Below are 26,838 nucleotides of genomic sequence, written 5' to 3'. Positions count from 1 at the left end.
TAGAATGTACACATTCTGCTTATGGAAGCACATTTTGTACATTTGAAACTAATCCAAGGAACAGTAAATGTTGCTTTAGTTTTGTATTAATATTGAACAGGTTGTATATTATTATTATTAAAAAGAGAAAAGGCTAGTTCACCGTTAGTACCTAGCGAGTCATGGAGTGGCTCGCAGTGAAGGAATGAAACACGTAATAATAAATAAACTACTTTTATATTCAAAGTACAAACATTTTTAATTCCACGACGCCTTTAAAACTATTAAAATCCTCCTGAAACTTCTCAACGTTGATCTTTGGAGGGTAAAACCAGAAGAGAAGCCTCCATGCGCATCTTCAGACGGAGTACCTTCAAACTCTTGGTTCTAGTGTCAAACCCTCGTGGTCCTAAAAGGGGGTCGGCGGTAGACCTGCTCCCTGCTCTTGGGGGCTCTGGTCTGCCGAGGAGGTGAGGAGACACCCTAACCTCCACATGCAGATGAAGAACACGGGGAACTCCTCCGACAACAGGAAGACGTGCTCCAGGTGGCCGAGGAAGCCCGTCTGATCCGACCCCGCCTCCAGCCGGCACGGTACCTTCGAGTTCTGCAGCAGCTGCTCCACGATCCAGAACAGGGAGCACGAGTTCTGGTACTGGACCACGGGGAACTGGTCCAGCGCCGCGCCGTCCTGCCCCTGAAACAGGAAGCGACATCGCCGTTAGCCTCACGGCGAAGGAGGAGGGTGAAGAAATGCATCCTGGGAAACGGATCTGAGACTTCTTGAAGTCCTACGAGGGGTTTCAGGGGTTTTGGACCCTCGTCGTCATCTTAGCGTTTTACGCAAGATTGATTTTTAAAAGCATGCACGGTTTTCTTTTTTTATGTCTTTTGCTTCTTGGAAGATAATATATATATATATATTTTTTTATGAAAGACGTTTTTTGATACCTAACCCATCGGATGACTTCACCTTCAACACATAACCAGATCTCGAAGGTGAAATCCATCTCGACAGCTTCCCGGCCTTCTGGTGCTACATGGACTTTCTGGTGCCACATGGACCTTCTGGACCTTTTGGTGCCACATGGACTTTCTGGACTTTCTGGTGCCACATGGACCTTCTGGACCTTCTGGTGCCACATGGACTTTCTGGACCTTCTGGTGCCACATGGACCTTCTGGACCTTTTGGTGCCACATGGACTTTCTGGTGCCACATGGACCTTCTGGTGCCACATGGACCTTCTGGACCTTCTGGTGCCACATGGACTTTCTGGACCTTCTGGTGCCACATGGACCTTCTGGTGCTACATGGACTTTCTGGTGCCACATGGACCTTCTGGACCTTCTGGTGCCACATGGACTTTCTGGACCTTCTGGTGCCACATGGACTTTCTGGACCTTCTGGTGCCACATGGACCTTCTGGTGCTACATGGACTTTCTGGTGCCACATGGACCTTCTGGACCTTCTGGTGCCACATGGACCTTCTGAACCTTCTGGTGCCACATGGACTTTCTGGACCTTCTGGTGCCACATGGACTTTCTGGACCTTCTGGTGCCACATGGACCTTCTGGTGCTACATGGACTTTCTGGTGCCACATGGACCTTCTGGACCTTCTGGTGCCACATGGACCTTATGGACCTTCTGGTGCCACATGGACTTTCTGGACCTTCTGGTGCCACATGGACCTTCTGGTGCCACATGGACTTTCTGGCTGCATGTCGGAGCCTCGAACTCCCAAACGACGGACAGGTCGGCGCCTTAAAGAAGCCTCTGACGGACGGGGGAGAAGATGTGAATCATTACACATCAAACCCGCTGGAGGGTTTGATGTGTAATGATTCACATGATTGACGGATTGTTTTCAAGGAACACGAAACACAAATATGAACTATTCAAATGAACAGAAGATGTTCATTTGTGTGTGTGTGTGTGTGTGTGTGTGAGACCCAGCTCCAGATGGCTGTCAGGTATTCCTCCCGGCCCAGCTTTCAGAGTGCTGACAGCATGTGACAGCGACTCTTAACCCTTAAAACACAGCGGCGCCCTCTTGGACCTCTCGGCTCTTCTCTTCCCACTCGACGTCCTGATGATTATTTAGGCAGAAGCCTCCCGACGATTAGCGACTGAAACGTGTCACAAACATTTTGAAATGTCCTCGGCGCTGCGTTTGAAGACATCGGGGAGCTTCGGAAACGGCCAATCACGGTCTGACAGAAGCTCCACTGGTGCCAACGGAGATGATCCGTTTAATACCCGCGGGAGGAGCACAAAAACATGAAGCTGCAAGTGTTAAATTAAAGGATTTACTACGTGGAGAACGTCGTGCTGAGCAGAGCGTGTCCGATTTAATTAGTATGCAGATTCTTTAAGAACAGGAAAACAAATGAAGCTCTTGGAAGGTTTTCAGGTTCCGAGTCACGAGAGCCAGATTGAAAAAGACACCTCACCGATCTGAGATCAATGGCTTCTACTGGGGACAATATTCACCATCCATTCATCGACTAATTGGTTAGTCAGAAAATAATGAACAAGGTTGACTTCAAATGTTTTGGTTTGGTCCAAAACCCAAAGATATTAAGGTCACGCCGGGCTGCAGATCAATGTACATCTATTGATTCAATACCTCTCTAGTATCAACAATACTAGTACCAAGACAGTACCAGTGGTGTTTAATATATATATATATATATATATATAGAAATAAATGATATGAAACTCCCGGACGTGTCGGCTGAGATCAAACACTGCCAACAGTATTTGTTTTTGTGTGAAACCAACACGTCAACAGCTCAAGTCCTTTGAATCATTTTAATAATCCCGACTCGGAGGTTGAGGTGTCGACCCGTTCAGTATTTCGTTGGCGTGTCGGTGCAGACGCTCCCGGGTTCAGTTCACTTCCTGTTTGGTCCGCTAACGAGCGGCGCTGCGCTCTGAGGACGGCTTTGATCCTCAGATAATTGTCCATCGCCCGTCACCTGTCGGCGCTGGACGGGCCGACGCTCTTCAAACACCAACGCGTAGGTTCAATTATTTAAAAAAAGTTGACAGCTTCTGCAAAGCTCATTCCTCATTAATTACTCAATCATGGGACCAAACGAGGAGCTTATTATCGTCACACAACGGCTCTGCAGACTCCTCTGGGCTCACTGGGCTGCAGTTGTCAGAAAGACCGATGACAGGACTTATTATGGGATGGGCCAAGTAAGGAACCGGGCATACATGGTGTTTCACTCGTGTTAGCATTGGAAGAAGGGCCTATAGTGTAAAGGTTACTGCCACCAGCTCCGTCATGGACCGTCTCACACACATCAAAGTACACGTAGACGTATGAACTCAAAGTGTTGATTGAAGTCACTTCTCACAGCATTACGCCGTTTGAAAGGTGCCTGACAAATAAAGTTTGACTGATCGATTGATTTGGTTTCAGAAGAATCAGAAAAACAACAACTGGGTCAAAAAGGTTATTCAACAAAAACGTTGATAATCACTTAAGTCAATTAATTTGTCCCAAAAGAACGAATTTCACAATCTACAACTTCTGTCCTTTGACCCTCGGTTCAGATAAAGAAAAGACTTTTTAATAAAGCTCCATTATGTCGTGGAACTAATTTTCCCATCATGCTTTCTGTCCTCTCATTGAACAAAATGGATCACGAGCAGCGAGCAGAACCCATTGAAACGCGGTGCTGAGGAAGTGGATCCCATCGGTGGACTGGGGGGTAAACTGGTCTCACAGTTGGGAACTTCTGCCAAGATGCATTTAGTTCTGGGGCCAAACTGCTGCTCTTTAAATGTAATGTGAAGCAGATCGGTCTGAATATTGTCTCCATACATGTGCAGAACGACGCTCGTATGGATAATAACCAAGATGTCCCCGTGAAGAGCTGCGGCCATAACTCTGACATTAAATAACCGTGGAGAGAAAGTGAACCATCATCGCGCGATAACACCCACTTCCCTTTTCTGGAGGGGGATTCAATGAAAGCGCGCTAGATGCAGAGGATTATTTTTAATGAAGGCTGAGACAGGCGAGCGCCGTGGGAGGAGAGACCGCGGCAACCGGAGAGCCAGAGAATGCTAATTAATTAAGCCGTCAGCACGGGGCTTCCTCAAAAGAAAAGGAAATACTCACCAGCGACAATAGCAAAGAATGTATTTCTATCTTTGACGCCTCGACGTAGGTTTCAAAAAGCCAATTACAGATATGCTGTTAACGGACGTCCTGATTTTAAAAGCCTCAACTGTAAAGATGGAAAATAGACTGAACAGACATTTCAGGGGTGAGTTCAGGACACAGAGTATAAAAGTATACAATATATAAAATACCGTGAATACATAAATACATAAAAAGCAACGTTTATTAATGTCCTTTTCCAGTAAAAAAAAAAACATTCATTGTGGGAAAAACAGCCTCCGTTTCCCCCAAAAAGGTTATATGTTAATATTTCTACTTATTGCCTTCAGCGAGTTGAACAAACTAACTTCACCACGACAAAAGTCTTCAGGCGCCTGAAGAGGTTCATAGTGCAACACTGTGGATTACAGGAGTGGACAAAACACCAGGAAGAAATACCATAAATACATACCAGGAATAACTGACATAAATACATACCAGGAATAAATGACATAAATAAATGTCATGAATAAATGCCAGGAATAAATGTCATAAATAAATACCATAAATAAATACCATGAATAACTACCATGAATAAATGTCATGAATAAATGCCATGAATAAATGTCATAAATAAATACCATTAATAAATACCATGAATAAATGTCATAAATAAATACCATAAATAAATACCATGAATAAATACTATGAATAACTACCATGAATAAATGTCATGAATAAATGCCATAAACAAATGCCATAAACACCATATATAAATACCATAAATATATACCATGAATAAATGTCATAAATAAATACCATAAATAAATACCATGAATAAATACCATGAATAAATACCATAAATAAATGCCATAAATAAATACCATGAATAAATGTCATAAATAAATACCATAAATAAATACCATGAATAAATGCCATAAATAAATACCATAAATAAATACCATGAATAAATGTCATAAATAAATACCATGAATAAATACCATAAATAAATGCCATAAATAAATACCATGAATAAATGTCATAAATAAATACCATAAATAAATACCATGAATAAATGTCATAAATAAATACCATAAATAAATACCATGAATAAATACCATGAATAACTACCATGAATAAATGTCATGAATAAATGCCATGAATAAATACCATAAATAAATACCTTAAATAAATACCATAAATTCATACCTTAAATAAATACCAGGAATAAATGTCATAAATAAATACCATAAATAAATGCCATAAACACCATATATAAATACCATCAATAAATACCATCAATAAATGTCATAAATAAATACCATGAATAAATACCATAAATAAATGCCATAAACACCATATATAAATACCATCAATAAATACCATCAATAAATAGCATAAATAAATGTAGAGAAGATGATAACCATTCATGCAATCGTGTGCCTTTCAAATTAAAGCCACGATAACTTCTGGAAAAAGAAGAAGTGCGCTCTCAGTTAAATGTCAGCGAGTTGTTGGAAAGACAGGATTTCTTTTTGCCGTCACATTCCTCTGACGACGAGAGCGGCTAAGAAGGAATAATTCATTTCATTACAATAACAAATACCACCGTACGTGGGAAGCGTCGGTGAAATGTCACCGAGGACCAGGAGTCGGTGCTCCATTAATTCTGTAATCTTGTCACATCTTTGGAGCGTATTAGCATAAGAGTCGTGGATAACACTTAACGGCTCACGTCTTAAAGTTTTAATGGAGACAGAACTACTCAGATAAACCAACGGGATGAAAGGATCCAAATGGCAAACTGGTCAATTATACTAAATCATTCTCCCTCTTAGGGCAGCACAACCAATTAGGACAAAAGAGCCACCGTCTTGTTTTGGCCGTCCTGAAGTAAAAAAAACTGCATTCTCTCTCCTGACCACCAGGGGGCGACTCCTCTGGTTGTATAGAAGTCTATGCTTCATGTGTTAAAGCTGCATTCTCTCTCCTGACCACCAGGGGGCGACTCCTCTGGTTGTATAGAAGTCTATGCTTCATGTGTTAAAGCTGCATTCTCTCTCCTGACCACCAGGGGGCGACTCCTCTGGTTGTATAGAAGTCTATGCTTCATGTGTTAAAGCTGCATTCTCTCTACTCACCACCAGGGGGCGACTCCTCTGGTTGTATAGAAGTCTATGCTTCATGTGTTAAAGCTGCATTCTCTCTCCTGACCACCAGGGGGCGACTCCTCTGGTTGTATAGAAGTCTATGCTTCATGTGTTAAAGCTGCATTCTCTCTACTGACCACCAGGGGGCGACTCCTCTGGTTGTATAGAAGTCTATGCTTCATGTGTTAAAGCTGCATTTTCTCTACTGACCACCAGGGGGCGACTCCTCTGGTTGTATAGAAGTCTATGCTTCATGTGTTAAAGCTGCATTCTCTCTCCTGACCACCAGGGGGCTACTCCTCTGGTTGTATAGAAGTCTATGCTTCATGTGTTAAAGCTGCATTCTCTCTCCTGACCACCAGGGGGCGACTCCTCTGGTTGTATAGAAGTCTATGCTTCACGTGTTAAAGCTGCATTCTCTCTCCTGACCACCAGGGGGCGACTCCTCTAGTTGTATAGAAGTCTATATAAATGACTCTACTTCTCTTGATGTATTCCCTCAGTAAACATTGTAAACATTAGTTTTTGGTCTCAATCTCTAGTTTCAAGTCTTCTTCAATACAGCGTGATGTTCATTTAGTAAATTATGGTCATTTAGAGTCAAACAGACCATAAAGCAGAGTATGCTTTAGGGGCGGGGCTACGAGGTGATTGACAGGTCTCTACCACAGACGTATACGCCGTCTCTACGTCACTTCCTGTTAACTGGTTGCAAAAAAAAAAGATGGTGACGTCCAAAAGGCCGAAGTGGAGGCTTCAAACACGGAGTTGTTGTTCTCAGGCATCAGACGGCGAGTCAGATGGCTTCTTTTTGTTTACTTTTTTTTACTGAATCAGGTCCGATGACAATCGTCAACAAAACTTCTTTTCACCCTCTGGTGGTCAAACCGTGAACTCAAAAACTCACAAACAAACCCGGCGGTCTTCGTGGTCACGGCATCGCTACAAGGCGGCGATGCCGTGACCACGAAGCGCGGACCGGCAGTAAGAAGAACCATGTCCCCCTTTATGTACGCATTAAATATTAAATGATTCTGCCCTCTTTCATACGCTGCAGTTCACTTTGATTTAGCACGAAGAAAACATAAAGTATAATAGAGCCAGGCTGACGAATTCGCCTAAATATAACTAAATGTGCTCGTCGGCCGATGAGAAAGGCGAAATGACAAAATGTATAAATTAATCTTCATCCATCGGCGGACTCTTGTTTATTTATTGAGTTAAAAAAAGATCCTCACATTATAATCCGTCGCACAAAGACGGGAGAAATAACAATTAATTGCTGGAATGTCACAATCGCTGATTGTTAATGTTATTAAATCCACATGTTCAAGACTGTCAATAACTTAAATACGAAGGAAGATATATATATATATATATATATATATATATATATATATATTTGTCTATATATATATATATATATATATATATATATATATATATATATATATATAGACAAATATTTAAGAGAGTAAAAGTATAAAACATTTCCATTATTTTGTGACATTTTTACGGACTACACAACGAATCAGCAGACTCCTCATAACACAAAATGAGTTCATCGTTGATGTTACAGGTTCATACTTTAAGTAACGAACCGGCCGGAGCCTCTGAGCCTCGGAGCCTCTGAGGCTCAGAGGCTCGGTGGCCTTCACGGTCTTTTCTTTGCCCTGAGGGGTCGCGGCGCCGACGTGTGACAGGACGCCCAGATGGCGCCGCTCATCAGTATGCGGCGCGGCCACGAGCGTCTCTGAGGATACGTGTCCGACAGGAAGCGCCGGCCTCGGATCAGCCGGATCCTGACGGGACGCCTCAGCTACCGGCGTCCTTGAAGGGGTCGTCGCATTCACCACGCAGCGGAGAGCTGTATTAAAATGTCAGAACTGCAATGTGGGACTCGCTTCACTGAGATCATTCGACTAGAGTTAGAATAATTATGATTAGAACTGAATATCCGATAAATCAGAGTCTACTACTCATTGACTAGTTTCTCAGGTTTTTATGGCTCATCTTCGGCTCCCTGTTGAGGGAACAACAGTGTTTAAATCAGCAGGAGAGCTCGTTAGCACCGGAGCTAACAGCTAACTGCTCACAGCTAACCGCTAATAGCTAACTGCTCACGACTAACTGCTAACAGCTAACCACTAACAGCTAACCGCTAACAGCTGACAGCTAACAACTAACTGCTCACAGCTAACCGCTAATAGCTAACTGCTCACGACTAACTGCTAAAATGTTGATTTCGGTGAGAAACTTGAATGAATCCAGTTGTTTGAAAGATATATTTACACATTAACATAAACAGAATCAAATGGTTCTACTTTTTGCTTTTGTGCCGATTCGCGACTCAAAATCGTGTTCATATAATGCGTCCATTAAATACACAATACTCTCTTCTAAAGGTCATGAACTGGTTGTTTTATGACCCTCGTCAGCTGGTCTTCTAGATATAATCCCCAGAGGAGTTCAGGTCTCCTTCAGGCTGATGAAGCCTGAACCTCAACCGTCACCGGCTGTCCTCTCAACCTCCGGGAACCTGAAAGTGCGAGTCAGCCGGGAGTCCTGGGTCAGGGAACGCCTCGCTCTCCTAACCACCAGCTGGAGAAGGGCGGAGGCCTGTTTGGCAGTCGCCACGGTGACCGGCGGTGAGTTCAATGTCTCAATAATAATAGTACAGCATGCTCCTTCGTGTGACTTTACCGATGAATACTCATTTAATGGTTTTCACTCTAAAAAGTAGTCAAATCTTTATGTAGTGGGATTAGCAAACGTTTTGAAGTCGAACGAGTGTTAAACAAGTTTGTTAAATAGTTTATCGTAGTCACATCTCGTGTGCCGCCTGGATGTTAAGCCGACGCTCCGTTTCCGTCTTCAGTCTGACATTTCCTCCGATTGGATTGTTCCTAATCAAGACCACCATATTTAAATGGTCTGTATCCACCGTCTCAAACCGGCATCTTGTGGTCGTAGAACCATGTAAATAAGGAATGTTTCCCAGACACATGCTGGCCAGCAATGTTCGAGCGGCCCAACGAGTGAAGGGTTACGTTAGTGAAGCTAAACGCAAACATCACAAATATAATCCACAGACTTTAAACCTCTGTGTCGAGCTGAAGGAATTCGACTCGCATCCTAATAACACGTCCATAAGTACATTGCGTCGTGATTTTTATTTAATAAAATCACCCCTTTCTGATTCTGAGTGATTGTTGGCGTTTTTTATCAATAGCCCTTCAGATTGAAGAACGTTGCATTGAAATCAGCTTTAAAAAAGGCCTCATTGAGACACAATGCCTCATTATCAATAGCAGACATAAGTAGTAAGTAGTAGAATCAATCGTTGTTCTTCCAGAGCTTCTCATCACTCAAACTCTTGAGGGACTCGTGGACCTTTTTCCATTTGCAGTGAGCGTGACGAACGCTCCGCGTTGATGGCTATAATCACTCCCTTTGACAGGAATAGATGGAAACGCACGGCGACGCGGCGCCTGATGGAAACCCGATGATGACGCACGTCGCTCGCTTCACTGAATAGATCGGAGCAGCTTTCGTGGTTCAGAAGGAAGTTCGGATGCATTTTCTGCAGCTTAATAAAAAAGGTTCCACCCACTGTGGTCAATGCCTAAAAGGAAATGTCACACAGTCCAGTTGGTTTGGTCCGGACTGAGCGTAGAAATATGTAATGCATTATTGGCTGTCACACCGTCGAACTGCATGCTGGGTACAGCTCGCCCCCCACGATGCTACGGCCACGCAGGCTGTGAATGGGCACAACACCGGTGTTACGAATAATCACCACGAACGGGTGGAGACTGAACCATCAGGAGGTAGGACACTTCAATCGCACTTTTTAATGGACTTAAGCTCCAGGGAGAATCTTCTATCTACTCTAAAATAAAAGTTCCAAACCAGTCGGGTTCGATTGACGCCTTCAGGCAAACCACTGAGCATCTTATTTTGAAAGTCACTTCCTGGATGACAAACAGCTTGGTCACCAAATGAAGTGCATAGAAATCCAAAGAGTGGAAACTGAACAGGGAGGACGTCCACTCAGAGGGTCTGCTGACAAAGAGCCGAGGCAGGGGGTCCGCTCGGGGGTCCGGTGCCGCATGGAGCGCTTATGGAAGCTCACAGTTGGGTTCCGGAGGAGAGTGGAGCTATGAGGGGTCCAAACAGGGGACTCCCTGAGGGTCTTTGGAGAGTCCCACTGGGTCCTCAGCAAAGTGACATATGGTGTAATGTCACTTTAAGTGTTCAGGTAGCATCTAAAGGTTCCTAACCATGCGATTACATATTTAATCATCAATTAGTCGTACAACTAAAATAACATAATTGCAACTCCTTTCACATTGTTAGTTGACGTCCATTGTAGCGACTTAAAGAAACTAAACCTTTAAATCCTCTCCCTCTGTATTCGAGTCTCACTCATCACGTCTGTATTCTAGTATGATGATACTCATAACCTTTATTATTCTTGTATGTAAGACCTTTACACTCATCAATGGTCTCAGTGATCAGCTCTTATTATACGCTGCTCCACCAACAGACTGGTGTTCTGCTGCTGGTGTAAGAGGCAGAGAGGAGGAACTGATGGAGCACCGACATCATTGAGCTCCTTTAGAACCGGCTGCTCTTTAGAACTGGGTTCTACTCACCGTGGAAAGAGGCTCAGTCTTCAAACACACCCGGGTTCAAAAGACACCTCGTTGTCTCTTTTTCAGCCTTAAGACACCAGAGATGAGTGGTGAGGGGGGGCGGAGCTAATTAGAGCCTCATGCTGAGTACGACATGATCAGGGGATCGAAATGTTACAGTCATTAACACATGAAGCATAGACTTCTATACAACCAGAGGAGTCGCCCCCTGGTGGTCAGGAGAGAGAATGCAGCTTTAAGACATGAAGCATAGACTTCTATACAACCAGAGGAGTCGCCCCCTGGTGGTCAGGAGAGAGAATGCAGCTTTAACACATGAAGCATAGACTTCTATACAACCAGAGGAGTCGCCCCCTGGTGGTCAGGAGAGAGAATGCAGCTTTAAGACATGAAGCATAGACTTCTATACAACCAGAGGAGTCGCCCCCTGGTGGTCAGGAGAGAGAATGCAGCTTTAAGACATGAAGCATAGACTTCTATACAACCAGAGGAGTCGCCCCCTGGTGGTCAGGAGAGAGAATGCAGCTTTAACACATGAAGCATAGACTTCTATACAACCAGAGGAGTCGCCCCCTGGTGGTCAGGAGAGAGAATGCAGCTTTAACACATGAAGCATAGACTTTGCTTTCGAGAACTGGAGGTTGATGCCCGGTAGCTCGAGTGTGTGACCACAGGTGTGTTGTACTAGAAGCGATCGGACAGGATGTACGCTCCAGGCGACCTGTGTAGATCCAGGATCTTAGGCCGTATTAGAGACGTTTCTGATACTGGTATCGGTTTCATTCAGCTCTACCAACTGGCCTGTGCTTTGAAGTACAAAACCACCATAACCATCACTGTTGGTTTGAGACAATGGCTCCGACGCAGCACGAGGCTGTAACGCATGGTCATGATCACCAAATTCAGTTTTTCTTCCCCTTTGGTGGTAAAAAAAGAAAGTGCAGCGTTGATCAAATTCTCCTTTTTTTTAGGCATCGTCTGCCTCGAGAGGCTCTCGAGGAGGAGGAGAAAAACCGGTGCAAGTGGTCATGAGCGACCCTGCTGGGTGGGAGGGAGGCTCAGCAGGAGGTGGGAAGGAGGGGAAACCATCTGTATCCTTTTGCTATTTTACACATTTCCATTTCCAAGGACCCCCGGTGGCTTAACACTCAGCTCTCACAGGAAGCAGGCCGCCCCAGACTCCGGCCTGAATGAGCCGCGGAACGGAGGACCGGTGGGACGCAGGATCGATCGCGGCGGTAAAGAAGTGGCCGCGGCGAACAGTCGGCAGGGCGAACCGTTTGCATCCGGAGCCTTCGCACAAAGGCCGGCGGACGGCGGGGCAACCAGGTGAAATGAAATGGTGTGTGAGAGAGAGAAAAGGTAGGCGGCGGGGGGAGAAAATAACAAAAGAAGGTGAGAGCACGGGAGAGATTGGTGATCGACGCCGCGGGCCGAGCTGAAAGACGGATAAGAGGAGGAGGAAGATGAAGATGAGTGTGGTGCAGCAGTGGTGGGCGTTTACCTGGAAGGACTGCCGGAGCTGATCGGCCAGGGCGCTGATAAGAGAGAGGAGGTGACGGATGAGGAAGGACGTGGCCATGCTGCTGCTCCCCAGTGTGATCAGATACTCTATCAGCTTCTCTGAAGACTGGAGCTGAAGGTTTGGAAGAAACAACGTTTCACTGGAGGGAGATTTAATTAAAACCTTCTTTTTACTAACCTTTAAAACTTTAGAGCAACATCACCTCTGGAAATCGATTGATTCTAATTCTCTCAGTCTGGTTACAATAACTATGCCTTTAATAATTCACAGCACACAATTGAAAGTACGGAAGACTTCAAGGTGAATTATATCCATTATATAGAAGGTCACACGTCTTCTTTTGGCCATAGACCGTCTATAAGAAGTGGACTGATGTTTTGAGGCCTGATGTTTTGAAGCCCGCGATTCGGCGCCATCTTGTTTTTTACGACCAGTGAACAGGAAGTGACCATATTTGGAGTGGAGTGACATAGAGACGCTGTATACGTCTCTGGTGTCAACCTGTCAATCACCTTGTAGCTCCGCACCTACAGCATACCCTGCTTTATGGTCTGTTTGACTCTAAATGACCATAGACTTCTATACAACCAGAGGAGTCGCCCCCTGGTGGTCAGGAGAGAGAATGCAGCTTTCACACATGAAGCATAGACTTCTATACAACCAGAGGAGTCGCCCCCTGGTGGTCAGGAGAGAGAATGCAGCTTTAACACATGAAGCATATACTTCTATACAACCAGAGGAGTCGCCCCCTGGTGGTCAGGAGAGAGAATGCAGCTTTAACACATGAAGCATAGACTTCTATACAACCAGAGGAGTCGCCCCCTGGTGGTCAGGAGAGAGAATGCAGCTTTCACACATGAAGCATAGACTTCTATACAACCAGAGGAGTCGCCCCCTGGTGGTCAGGAGAGAGAATGCAGCTTTAACACATGAAGCATATACTTCTATACAACCAGAGGAGTCGCCCCCTGGTGGTCAGGAGAGAGAATGCAGCTTTAACACATGAAGCATAGACTTCTATACAACCAGAGGAGTCGCCCCCTGGTGGTCAGGAGAGAGAATGCAGCTTTAACACATGAAGCATAGACTTCTATACAACCAGAGGAGTCGCCCCCTGGTGGTCAGGAGAGAGAATGCAGCTTTAACACATGAAGCATAGACTTCTATACAACCAGAGGAGTCGCCCCCTGGTGGTCAGGAGAGAGAATCATGCTGTGATACACACAATACTTGTTAGGAGATACTTTCCCTGTCGGTTTGGTCTTTTTAGGAGATTTATGTATTATTACCAGACAGTCGTTCTGGTTTCTCATCCTGAAACACATGTAGCTGCTGCTCCAGGTCTGAATTCCTCCTAATCCTGGAGGGAGCGTGCTTAGCATGCATGCTCACATTCAGCAACAGCCTCATTTATATTCACTCAGTTCTTCATATTTTCAACACATCCGAAGCTCTGTTGTTGTGCCAGTAGGCAGCTCTGCAGCTGGGGATAAATTGTTTGGCTCAAGGGCGCCGTGGCCATTGTTGCCTTTCAGTTCGGTTTGGGGAATTCACCTCGTAGCCTCACACAACTCTGAAGTGCAGAGCTGAAATAGGTTGACGCTCACAGCCGATCAGATAGGCGTGTTTGGTTGTTCTTCCACACGAGAGCAACTTAAAGAGTAACGAACAGAAACAGATTTTTTTTAAATAAATTCAATTTGCTTTGCCTCTGCTGCCGATAACCCCCGAGGACGTCACGTGGAATGGTCTGCATGATTATCCCACGGAGACATTAACTTGTTTTTTGAAACAATTGAAGGGAGGAGATTGTTTTTCTAACCAGACGAGGCCTTCCTTCCTTCTCTCGTTGCCGTCTGTGTGAGCCGCTGTGTTTAGGAGGGTTTAGATTCAGCTCTCCTCTCGTGTCTGGATATATTCTTACCCTCCCCCATTCAACTCTCTCCTTTACTTGGACCTTTTCTTGTCATCAGCATCGACGTCGTGCTCAAGAAAATGGACTCTAAAGTGCAACATGAAGCATTTATTTACGATTCAAGCAGATGTATTTTTCTGATTGTTTGCACGTAAACGCAGGTGGTCAACAAAACACAACTTTACTACAATCTACCACCTATTTGAGGAAGTTAACATTATTTCCATTCCATTATCCAAACCGCTTATCCTATTTACGTCAACATGATTTCATGATTCTAATTATTATGTTGTCCCGTTGTCTTCATTTTCTTATTACCCGACCGTAGTCTTTGATTGTGTTGTTCGAGATGTCATTTTGTTTATTTATTGATTCTGTATCGTTTAATGTTGTTGTTTCCTTCGCTGCTCGACGCTTCAAACACGTCGTAACGTGAAGTCCTCGAGCATCGATGGGAAGCCCAGTTCCTAAAGTCGAGCCAAGCCACAGACTGTATACAGGAAGTGGACGTCGCCCATTGGTTTGAAGACGTTTTGACTGTCGATATCTAGTGGCCAGTAGCGAGAATGCAGCTTTAAGACGTGAAGCTTCGACTCCCTGGGAGAAACACAACCGCACCTCTGTGAACGGAAACTCTTCACTTCTCGGTGACTTGGAAAGCACCGAATGTCCGACGGTACCGGCATGTTTGTTTTAGTTTTTTCCAGAACGTCTTCTGTCAAAGCTCCACGTTAAAATAACTTATAGCATTATTCATATTTACAGGCGAAGGCTGCAGTCATCACAGTGAAAGGTAGCATCGCCTGACAATGAATAGAGTGATAAAAGAGGTAGTCAAGCGTTCTGTTTGGGCACCCAGCACACGAGGCGAGCTGGATGCAATAAAACCAGAAGGTGGTATAAGGTCTCCTGGTAGACAAAAGGTGACGCAGGCCGGCCTTCATGAGGCCGGCCAGACACCAAACCGCTCTCCTCTCTGAAAGGTTATCACAACGAAATGTGCCTGCAGTCCAACACATTGGGCGAGTGACATTTGAATGACTCGGCTTAGGATTCAGGACTCTGCAAATTTCATCGTCTGGGGCTCTTCATCCCATCCAATCTTCTTCCTCCCAGACGGCAACACAACTGGAGTGTGTGAGAAGGTGAGCCGGAGGGCAAAGTGCAGCTGCTCGCGGGCACTCCAGACTGTGAGCGCTTAGCCGGCATCTCCAGACGACTCGTATTCAACCGTCTTCATTGTGTGACTACGGATGCTGGAGGGGCACGACGGAGGGTTCCCTGCAGCACCACGACGTCTAGGAGAGAAACTCTCCATCTGTGACCACGGCCTCCGAATAAGAAGTGGACGCAGTCGTGATGACATCATCCGTTGGTTTGTGGACTGATGTTTCCGCCAGTTTTCTCATAGACTTCTATACAACCAGAGGAGTCGCCCCCTGGTGGTCAGGAGAGAGAATGCAGCTTTAACACATGAAGCATAGACTTCTATACAACCAGAGGAGTCGCCCCCTCGTGGTCAGGAGAGAGAATGCAGCTTTAACACATGAAGCATAGACTTCTATACAACCAGAGGAGTCGCCCCCTGGTGGTCAGGAGAGAGAATGCAGCTTTAACACATGAAGCATAGACTTCTATACAACCAGAGGAGTCGCCCCCTGGTGGTCAGGAGAGAGAATGCAGCTTTAACACATGAAGCATAGACTTCTATACAACCAGAGGAGTCGCCCCCTGGTGGTCAGGAGAGAGAATGCAGCTTTAAAACATGAAGCATAGACTTCTATACAACCAGAGGAGTCGCCCCCTGGTGGTCAGGAGAGCGAAGGCAGCTTTAACACATGAAGCATAGACTTCTATACAACCAGAGGAGTCGCCCCCTGGTGGTCAGGAGAGAGAATGCAGCTTTAACACGTGAAGCATTGACCACTTTAAAGAACCGGAGCACATCATTTAGCAATAGCCAAGAAACTAGACAACGTTGACACCGCCTGCAGCCAACTAGCTGCTTTGTTGGCGTAGCAGGAGATTCTAGTAAGTCTTGCCACGATTTTGCCAAGAAGCCAAAGAAAGTAGCCAAAACTCTCGTCTGACTTTTACTGGTTCATGGCGGACGTATCGCTTATCGACCGATTCCTCCCTCGAAATTGGAGTCGGATTCATAGTTTTGTGTTGACGTATCAGACCACCAAAATGATCTCTGCTCCCGAACCGTGTTTTTAAGGTTTTGGGCAACGCACTTTCATTTCTAGTCGAGAGATTACGAGCACCTGGATGAGCAGCTGCGATGAGAGGAGCATAACAGCGAAGCAGAAGCACCAAGCCGGTAGAAGACGCATCTTAAAGTCAAAGCTCCTGAGCCTGTGATTCATGTCAACAGACCTTCATGGGCCGGCCAGGTTTCCCATTTCCTTTACCGGGAAGAAAAATAGGACGTCACATAAAAGAGAGTTAGTGTAATTGTATTGGCACACTCGCCTCTGATCAGCCCACTAAAACCCAACAATTCACTTCAAATGACGCTTGGAGTCTCTTCGTCTGACCAAGACGAGGCTGAAATGAACACACACAGGAAGTCAATAACAGGAGAAAAAAAAGGCTGATAATCAAATGTCAGGTATTAACTGCAAATTCAATTGAGATTTTATTTCTTAGATTAAATAACCACGTATAAATCAGCACTAGTTTACAATCTCAAATAGTGTAAAATAAAAAATGTCAACGTAGAAATTATTAATGAGGGGATGGATTCTGAAAACTTATGGATTGCTCCAATAAGCCAATAATCACTTCAATGCAGCATTGACGAGCAGGAAAGACAACATATAAACTTGCAGGTCAGAATATATATATATATATTTTATAATATATACATATTAATAATTTATATAATAAATAAAATATATGATATTATACATATATATATATATATATATATATATATATGTAATACATATATACTATTTGTATAATAATAAATAATATGATGTAGTTGGTGGTCTTAATGAATTAATTAAGTATTGGCCAGATGTGACAAATCAAACATGTTTCTTGGTTTCTACGATGAACAAAGATGGAGTTATTGTGATAATGGAAAGGAAATCGTGAGGTAGCAACACTAGACATCAACTCTGGGTCATGAAGACGCTGCGGACAAGAGCATCTCATCCTACTGCAAAATAAAAAAACGTTTTTGACAGATTACTCCTTGATCTCGTCAGGAGTCTCCTCCGTATTTAAATTAGCCCCGCCCCTTCACCTCTGACTTCCTGCCTCCACATCTGGATTGTCTTGAACAATCAAGCCCCGCCCCTTCACCTCTGACTTCCTGCCTCCACATCTGGATTGTCTTGAACAATCAGTCTGACTGGCAGAGTTTCCTCAAAGTCCTTTCTGAGGGTGCAAACACTCGCTGAGGATTCTTTGAAAGGAAAACAGCAAGACGGTTATTCTGCATTCATTGTGCTGAACCGAAGGGGCGTGAAGCGTCTCTTTAAGTGTTATCAACGGAAGCCATTGGAACTTGTTGGCATCACGGCACCGAAAGAAGTTTAACGGTCAAGTTGACGTGTGAAAGTGAAAGTAGTTAAAGTGTCAGTCGAAGGATGAAAAGTGAAAGTAGTTAAAGTGTCAGTCGAAGGATGAAAAGTGAAAGTAGTTAAAGTGTCAGTTGAAGGATAGAAAGTGAAAGTAGTTAAAATGTCAGTCGAAGGATAGAAAGTGAAAGTAGTTAAAGTGTCAGTTGAAGGATAGAAAGTGAAAGTAGTTAAAGTGTCAGTTGAAGGATAGAAAGTGAAAGTAGTTAAAATGTCAGTCGAAGGATGAAAAGTGAAAGTAGTTAAAGTGTCAGTTGAAGGATGAAAAGTGAAAGTAGTTAAAGTGTCAGTTGAAGGATGAAAAGTGAAAGTAGTTAAAGTGTCAGTTGAAGGATAGAAAGTGAAAGTAGTTAAAGTGTCAGTTGAAGGATAGAAAGTGAAAGTAGTTAAAATGTCAGTCGAAGGATAGAAAGTGAAAGTAGTTAAAGTGTCAGTTGAAGGATGAAAAGTGAAAGTAGTTAAAGTGTCAGTTGAAGGATGAAAAGTGAAAGTAGTTAAAGTGTCAGTTGAAGGATAGAAAGTGAAAGTAGTTAAAATGTCAGTCGAAGGATAGAAAGTGAAAGTAGTTAAAGTGTCAGTTGAAGGATAGAAAGTGAAAGTAGTTAAAGTGTCAGTTGAAGGATAGAAAGTGAAAGTAGTTAAAGTGTCAGTTGAAGGATAGAAAGTGAAAGTAGTTAAAGTGTCAGTCGAAGGATGAAAAGTGAAAGTAGTTAAAGTGTCAGTTGAAGGATAGAAAGTGAAAGTAGTTAAAGTGTCAGTTGAAGGATAGAAAGTGAAAGTAGTTAAAGTGTCAGTCGAAGGATGAAAAGTGAAAGTAGTTAAAGTGTCAGTTGAAGGATGAAAAGTGAAAGTAGTTAAAGTGTCAGTTGAAGGATGAAAAGTGAAAGTAGTTAAAGTGTCAGTTGAAGGATAGAAAGTGAAAGTAGTTAAAATGTCAGTCGAAGGATAGAAAGTGAAAGTAGTTAAAGTGTCAGTTGAAGGATAGAAAGTGAAAGTAGTTAAAGTGTCAGTTGAAGGATAGAAAGTGAAAGTAGTTAAAGTGTCAGTTGAAGGATAGAAAGTGAAAGTAGTTAAAATGTCAGTTGAAGGATGAAAAGTGAAAGTAGTTAAAATGTCAGTTGAAGGATAGAAAGTGAAAGTAGTTAAAGTGTCAGTTGAAGGATAGAAAGTGAAAGTAGTTAAAGTGTCAGTTGAAGGATAGAAAGTGAAAGTAGTTAAAGTGTCAGTCGAAGGATGAAAAGTGAAAGTAGTTAAAGTGTCAGTTGAAGGATAGAAAGTGAAAGTAGTTAAAGTGTCAGTTGAAGGATAGGAAGTGAAAGTAGGTAAAGTGTCAGTTGAAGGATAGAAAGTGAAAGTAGTTAAAGTGTCAGTTGAAGGATAGAAAGTGAAAGTAGTTAAAATGTCAGTTGAAGGATAGAAAGTGAAAGTAGTTAAAATGTCAGTTGAAGGATGAAAAGTGAAAGTAGGTAAAGTGTCAGTTGAAGGATGAAAAGTGAAAGTAGTTGAAAAGTGAAAGTAGTTAAAGTGTCAGTCGAAGGATGAAAAGTGAAAGTAGTTAAAGTGTCAGTTGAAGGATGAAAAGTGAAAGTAGTTGAAATGTGAAAGTAGGTAAAGTGTCAGTCGAAGGATAGAAAGTGAAAGTAGTTAAAGTGTCAGTCAAAGGATGAAAAGTGAAAGTAGGTAAAGTGTCAGTCGAAGGATAGGAAGTGAAGGGAATTAGCATAAAGCTACCGTCCGGTACGGTGCATCAAACGGTGATGGATACATTTGAAACTGTACATGGTCCCTTTGAAATAAAATATTATAAAATACGTACACGTTTCAAACATCTACAACAAAAGGCTTTCAATAGCAGCTCCTTACAATCAAACGTGCAAAGTCTCGTTTCTTAAGCTGTTATTTAGTCCGCCCACCACACAAGAGGGAATCCCTAATAAGAAAAGCAGAGAAACCAATGTCCTCCGGCGTGGTAGACGACAGGATGTGAAGGTGTTGCAGCTGAATGATCACATTCTAAAAAACTACATTGCTCTGCCTGTGGATGCCCACGTTTGACTCAAGAGCAACGAGTTCACAGCTCTTCACCGAGGCCTTGTCAAAATGCATATTAGGGACAAATAAATAAATAAATAGAACTCACTAAAAAAGGAGGAGAGGAGGCTGGCTGGCGTTCTAGAACATGAACCGTTACAGATATCAAACAAGGAGACGTGACGATGGAAAGGAGACCGTTTGATCCGTTACCGAACGTCAGTGATGGACAACGTTCATTTATATTTAGCAATAAGTCAGATGCAATATTTATTTAAATCGATAACTGGTATATAAAAACAGTTCTAGCTTCTCAAAATGTGAAAATTGGCTGCTTTTACTTACATGACAGTAAACGTAACATATTTAGCCTTTAGACTGACAAAACAGACTTCTATACAACCAGAGGAGTCGCCCCCTGGTGGTCAGGAGAGAGAATGCAGCTTTAACACATGGAGCATAGACTTCTATACAACCAGAGGAGTCGCCCCCTGGTGGTCAGGAGAGAGAATGCAGCTTTAACACATGAAGCATAGACTTCTATACAACCAGAGGAGTCGCCCCCTGGTGGTCAGGAGAGAGAATGCAGCTTTAACACATGAAGCATAGACTTCTATACAACCAGAGGAGTCGCCCCCTGGTGATCAGGAGAGAGAATGCAGCTTTAACACATGAAGCATAGACTTCTATACAACCAGAGGAGTCGCCCCCTGGTGGTCAGGAGAGAGAATGCAGCTTTAACACATGAAGCATAGACTTCTATACAACCAGAGGAGTCGCCCCCTGGTGGTCAGGAGAGAGAGTGCAGCTTTAACACATGAAGCATAGACTTCTATACAACCAGAGGAGTCGCCCCCTGGTGGTCAGGAGAGAGAATGCAGCTTTAACACATGAAGCATAGACTTCTATACAACCAGAGGAGTCGCCCCCTGGTGGTCAGGAGAGAGAGTGCAGCTTTAACACATGAAGCGTAGACTTCTATACAACCAGAGGAGTCGCCCCCTGGTGGTAGATGGGGCCCTTTAATACTTTTCCAGCTGTGTTTCACTCACCTTGCTGAGCTGGTCTCTGTGCAGCAGCAGCGCCGTCATCTCCCTCAGCGACTCCTCCACGTGGCCTGTGAACTCCACAGATGGCAGCCTCTGGGAGCAGAAGAGGTCCATCGCTCGGGCCGCGACCCGGCAAGCCTGCGGAACCGGGTCGCCGGTTCCCAACGGAGGGGGGTCCCTGCATGCCGCCACCACCGAGTCCAGGAGCTGGCATACAGACTCCGCCAACACAGACCCCGTGCCCCCCTCGGGGCTGAACCACAGGGACTCCAGGCCTCGGTCGCTCTCTTTTACCCGGTGGAGGGCGCACAGCGACTGGAGGAACTGAGCGTGAGGGATCACGGATTTACCTCCACGAGGACTGGAGGGAGCTGGGGGATCAGGGGGCGGGATGGCAGGTTGGGGGTCCTGCTGCAGGAGTTCAGGAGTCCCTGAGTCGCAGCCCGGTTGGAGGTCAGTGCTGCACGCCTCACTTCCTGGACTGAACAGATCCTGCGAGGCGTTGTCCATTGGGTCGTCATGACCTGGAAGGTTGAAACAGAAAACTTAACAAGTCTGGTTTTACCTCAAATTACAGTACAGACATCTGTATACAAAGTACTGTACATAAAGTTACTTTGATCTGAACCAGTCTCATATTTGTCCTTGTCCTCTATATGACCTTAGTGTGGTCCTGGTCCTCGATAAACGTTAGTCTAGTCCTGGTCCTCTTTAGACCTCCATCAGTAAACACACCACAATAGAGAAGATGGTCTGGTTCTAGAACCAACACTACCACTTTAGTCCACAGGGGGCACCAGAACCAACACTACCACTTTAGACCACAGGGGGCACCAGAACCAACACTACTACTTTAGTCCACAGGGGCACCAGAACCAACACTACTACTTTAGTCCACAGGGGCGCCAGAACCAACACTACCACTTTAGTCCACAGGGGGCACCAGAACCAACAATACCACTTTAGTCCACAGGGGGCACCAGAACCAACACTACCACTTTAGACCACAGGGGGCACCAGAACCAACACTACTACTTTAGTCCACAGGGGCACCAGAACCAACACTACTACTTTAGTCCACAGGGGGCACCAGAACCAACACTACCCCTTTAGTCCACAGGGGCACCAGAACCAACACTACCACTTTAGTCCACAGGGGGCACCAGAACCAACACTACCCCTTTAGTCCACAGGGGGCGCCAGAACCAACACTACCACCTTAGTCCACAGAGGGCACCAGAACCAACACTACCACTTTAGTCCACAGGGGCGCCAGAACCAACACTACCACTTTAGTCCACAGGGGCGCCAGAACCAACACTACCACTTTAGTCCACAGGGGCGCCAGAACCAACACTACCACTTTAGTCCACAGAGGGCACCAGAACCAACACTACCACTTTAGTCCACAGGGGCGCCAGAACCAACACTACCACCTTAGTCCACAGAGGACACCAGAACCAACACTACCACTTTAGTCCACAGGGGCGCCAGAACCAACACTACCACTTTAGTCCACAGAGGGCACCAGAACCAACACTACCACTTTAGTCCACAGGGGCACCAGAACCAACACTACCACTTTAGTCCACAGGGGGCACCAGAACCAACACTACCACTTTAGTCCACAGGGGGCACCAGAACCAACACTACCACCTTAGTCCACAGAGGACACCAGAACCAACACTACCACTTTAGTCCACAGGGGGCACCAGAACCAACACTACCCCTTTAGTCCACAGGGGCACCAGAACCAACACTACCACTTTAGTCCACAGGGGGCACCAGAACCAACACTACCACTTTAGTCCACAGGAGGTACCAGAACCAACACTACCACTTTAGTCCACAGGGGGCACCAGAACCAACCCAACATGAAGTTCCTCGTAGTAACTGTAAGTACAGTTTGCAGTAAGGAATACCTGCTGCCTGCGTGCTGCTCCTCCTGTTGGACGTGACTCTGATGATCAGTAGTTCCTGCCTCAGCCTCAGCACCTCCTGCTGCAGCCCGCGGGCTCTTTCCTCCCAGCTGTCCTCGCGGCCCTTCAACCTGCGGGCCAGGTCCTCGGCGTGCTCTCGGCCGCTCATTCCAGAGGGCTTGTTCTTTATCACCGCCGCGGCCACTTTGGCCTTCGTGAAGAACCACTCCGCCTGACTGGCTCCTACAGAGGGAGAAGTTCACTACTTTATTACCTTCATGCAAAAATGTGCTATAAGGAAACAAAAGGTTGAACATCATTTAAATTAATTGTGCTTGTTTGTTTAATAGTGATTTTAATCTAACTATTTGTGACAGTTACAATAATTCAGAATATGTTGCCGAGGTGCATGTTACCAGTTATATAAAAACTGAAAGAAATACTCAATTAGTTCAGAAACAAAACAATAATTCATTCATTTATTAAAATTCCAGCTTCTCTGCTTCAGATTTATTGCTTTTGTTTGTTCCTTATTAAAGTAAACTGATTATATTTGGGATTTTGTGCTATTTTCTGACATTTGAATGAAAAACAATGAATCCACTTGCCAGCAGATTAAATTAGTTAGTTATAGTTAGTTAGTTAGTTAGTTTGTTCGTTTTGTAAGTTGGTTGGTTAGTTTGTTAATTAGTTAGTTGGTTGGTTAATTAGTTGGTAGGTTAGATGGTTAATTAGTTAGTTGGTTGTTAGTTGGTTAATTAGTTGGTTGGTTAGTTAGGTAGTTGGTGGGTTAATTGGTTAGTTTGTAGTTAGTTAGTTGGTTAGTTAGTTAGGTAGTTGGTTGGTTAATTAGTTTGTTGGTTAGTTAGTTGGTTAATTAGTTGGTTGGTTAGTTAGGTAGTTGGTGGGTTAATTGGTTAGTTTGTTGGTTAGTTAGTTAGTTAGGTAGTTGGTTGGTTAATTAGTTTGTTGGTTAGTTAGTTGGTTGGTTAGTTAGGTAGTTGGTGGGTTAATTGGTTAGGTTGTTGGTTAGTTAGGTAGTTGGTTAATTAGTTGGTTGGTTAGTTAGTTGGTTAATTAGTTGGTTGGTTAGTTAGGTAGTTGGTGGGTTAATTGGTTAGTTTGTAGTTAGTTAGTTGGTTAGTTAGTTAGGTAGTTGGTTGGTTAATTAGTTTGTTGGTTAGTTAGTTGGTTAATTAGTTGGTTGGTTAGTTAGGTAGTTGGTGGGTTAATTGGTAAGTTTGTTGGTTAGTTAGGTAGTTGGTTGGTTGGTTAATTGGTTAGTTGGTTACTAGCAGACCCACAATGTTTGTGTATTTGGCTGGAAGCTTTCCTCACACAATTTAGTGGTGATGGATTGTACATTTCCTCAAGAGCTGTACTTCAGTGGGCATTTCCATTTAAATGTCAGCCTAATCATGAATAAATACACACTTTAACAAACAAAATCACTTTAAACACAAAGTAGGAATATATATATATATATATATATATATATATATAAAAAAGTATTAAATAAATATGTGTTGTGGGAATCAAACATGCTGCAGTGAAAATTATAATTCAGCGATTTGAAAAGTCATCATCACGTCCAAGAAGCATGTCTAATTTCCATTTTCTACTTTTCTAGAAACCCCATTAGGCACTAGAACAAACATTAACAGTCTTTAATCTTCAATGTTTCTCTTTGTTTGGTCATTTTGAGCTCAAACGTCACATCCATATCACTGGAAGTTTGAAAAGTTCCATTTCATTACACAAATAGTGAGTGAGCGTAGTGAGTCAATTATGAAAGAATTCATGTTCTGATGCAGGAAAACTCCTAAAAGTCATCTTTGAGCAAGAATGCCTGAAACATGAAACAGTCAGCTTCTCAGATGTGATGATTTGCAGCTTTTCATCTTTTAAATTACATTAAACTGAATAATGTTAAGGTTTTTGACAGTTGTGCATTTATTACTTTATTACTTTTATATTATATTCCGCCACCACTTAAATTCAGTTTATGATTCTCAATTTCAGCCTTTCCAACATATCAAATGCCTTCAATTGTCATTCATCAAGTAATCATAGCAGTTTATCAAAATAAACATTCAATTGGTCAAAAGCTAAAGTTAGTAAAGAATTAACATTTTCATGAGTAAAATAAAAGTGAAATAGAATTTATTCAAATATAATAAATAAAATATAGCTTATTGAATTGGTCAAAAGCTAAAGTTAGTAAAAAAAAAGTAACACTTTACTTTAAAAGTAGAATAGAACATCTTACATTTTAAAAGCCAAAAAATAGAACTATTCTACACTATTAGTAGATTTTATTAGTTAATATTGTTCTTCATAGTCATTTGTTTAGGCTGTAGCTGATTATAAAATAAAATAAAATAAAATAAAATAAAATAAAATAAAATAAAATAAAATAAAATAAAATAGAGCTTATTATGTTACATGTAATTGTTCATCTTGTTTAATTACTTGTTTAATTACTTTTATCCAAATCTCCAGGTCAGTTCCTAAAGAAGGACCGTTGTCACGCGACAGTTAGCTTAAACCGTGGTGCTAGTTTAGCTCGTGACGTCAGTTTGACGTTACGTGACATTTCCGCTTCAACGTCAACCGTCAAACTCCTCAAAGATCTCTTTTCGGTAATTACCTTTCAGATGGCACTCATCGCGTTTCATCGCTAGGCTCCGGTTGTTCTCGACGTCCCGTTAAAGGTGTTCGATCGGACCGGTATCGGTGCTGCTGCACAGCTTTACCGACGCGCAGGTGTTGCACCCAAATCTGTGACCCGTAGAATTCTGTGACAAAGAACAAAAAGATGGCCGACCGGAAGTTACAAAATGTCTCTCTTCTCTCAGAGGTGGAAGGAACTTTGGTCCTAGTTTCCACTCCACTACATTTCATGTGGTTTATACACTTATATAAAAGTTTAAAAAACGCCAACTTTATCTCAGTATTTTGTGACTTCATGCTAGTATTTAAATGTATAAATATCTATTAGTGGAGCAACTTGTATGTTCTTTCGTGTTTCAAGCAAACTTTATATATGTATACATATATTTATATATATTTTGTATATATATATATATATATATATTATTTTTTTAATATTCTGTATGTGTACGTATACATAAGTGGATGTTTAGCATATATATACACATATTTTTTCAAGCTATATTTACGTATGTGTATACACAAATTTATACATATGTTTTTATATAAATATGTAAATATATAAGTTGAGCAACTTGTCTTTCCTGTGTCAAGTTCCCCCTCACTCATGTATAAGACATCTTTTTAATTAAAAAAAACTTTACAGTTTGACATGTGCTTTCTTTCACTTGTTTTAAACTCCACCGATTTCCTTTAAAACATGAAGATCAGTTTAATCATCACAAGCAACTAAAAAACTGTTTGGATGACCTGGAATGTGCTGCTTAAAAATGTAATATATCCAAATGAATACATATAATACTGATAATACTTCTACTTATGTAAGATTGTGAATGAAGCGCTTTTTACTTTTAATGGTGTATTTTCACCCAGAATTGTACTCACATTTGGTGAAAGATTCACGTTAATAATGTGATATTAATAATTGATCATCCTTCATGTTATCTGCACACCATGCAGTGTAAACAGTGCATGTACTACGCCACGTGTAACACACACTATTTTTATTTTGAAATGATACTTTCTCAGTCGATAACCGTGAACTTCCATATTGAATGCAGACGGCTTCTCTCGGTGGAGTGCACGTCAACGTGCACGCCCCCCACCAGCTCTTCTTCATGCAGGTGGAGGAGCAGCGGGTCAACAGCGATCAAACTGCGGTGTGGATGTGATGTGTGGACGTGGGGGGGGAAGAAAAGAAGTGCGGATGAATTATTCAGGCGT

The 26,838-nt window shown here is 43.1% G+C and overlaps 1 protein-coding gene across 1 annotated transcript; it reads right to left on the bottom strand.

The window, feature by feature from the left end:
• Positions 1-388: 388 nt before the first annotated feature.
• On the bottom strand, positions 389-25,721 carry mei4 (meiosis-specific, MEI4 homolog (S. cerevisiae)). The gene is made up of 5 exons (XM_034528131.1): positions 25,592-25,721; positions 22,945-23,184; positions 21,026-21,546; positions 12,414-12,545; positions 389-676 (listed from the first exon to the last, which is right to left on the bottom strand). Exons 1-5 carry the CDS (start codon positions 25,617-25,619, stop codon positions 389-391), a joined length of 1,209 nt encoding a protein of 402 aa, XP_034384022.1. The 5' UTR covers positions 25,620-25,721.
• Between the last annotated feature and the right edge of the window lie 1,117 nt (positions 25,722-26,838).

This window comes from Cyclopterus lumpus, chromosome 24, assembly GCF_009769545.1.
Source record: "Cyclopterus lumpus isolate fCycLum1 chromosome 24, fCycLum1.pri, whole genome shotgun sequence".
Lineage (NCBI taxonomy): Eukaryota > Metazoa > Chordata > Actinopteri > Perciformes > Cyclopteridae > Cyclopterus > Cyclopterus lumpus.
This window is presented reverse-complemented; position numbering and strand designations above follow the sequence as displayed.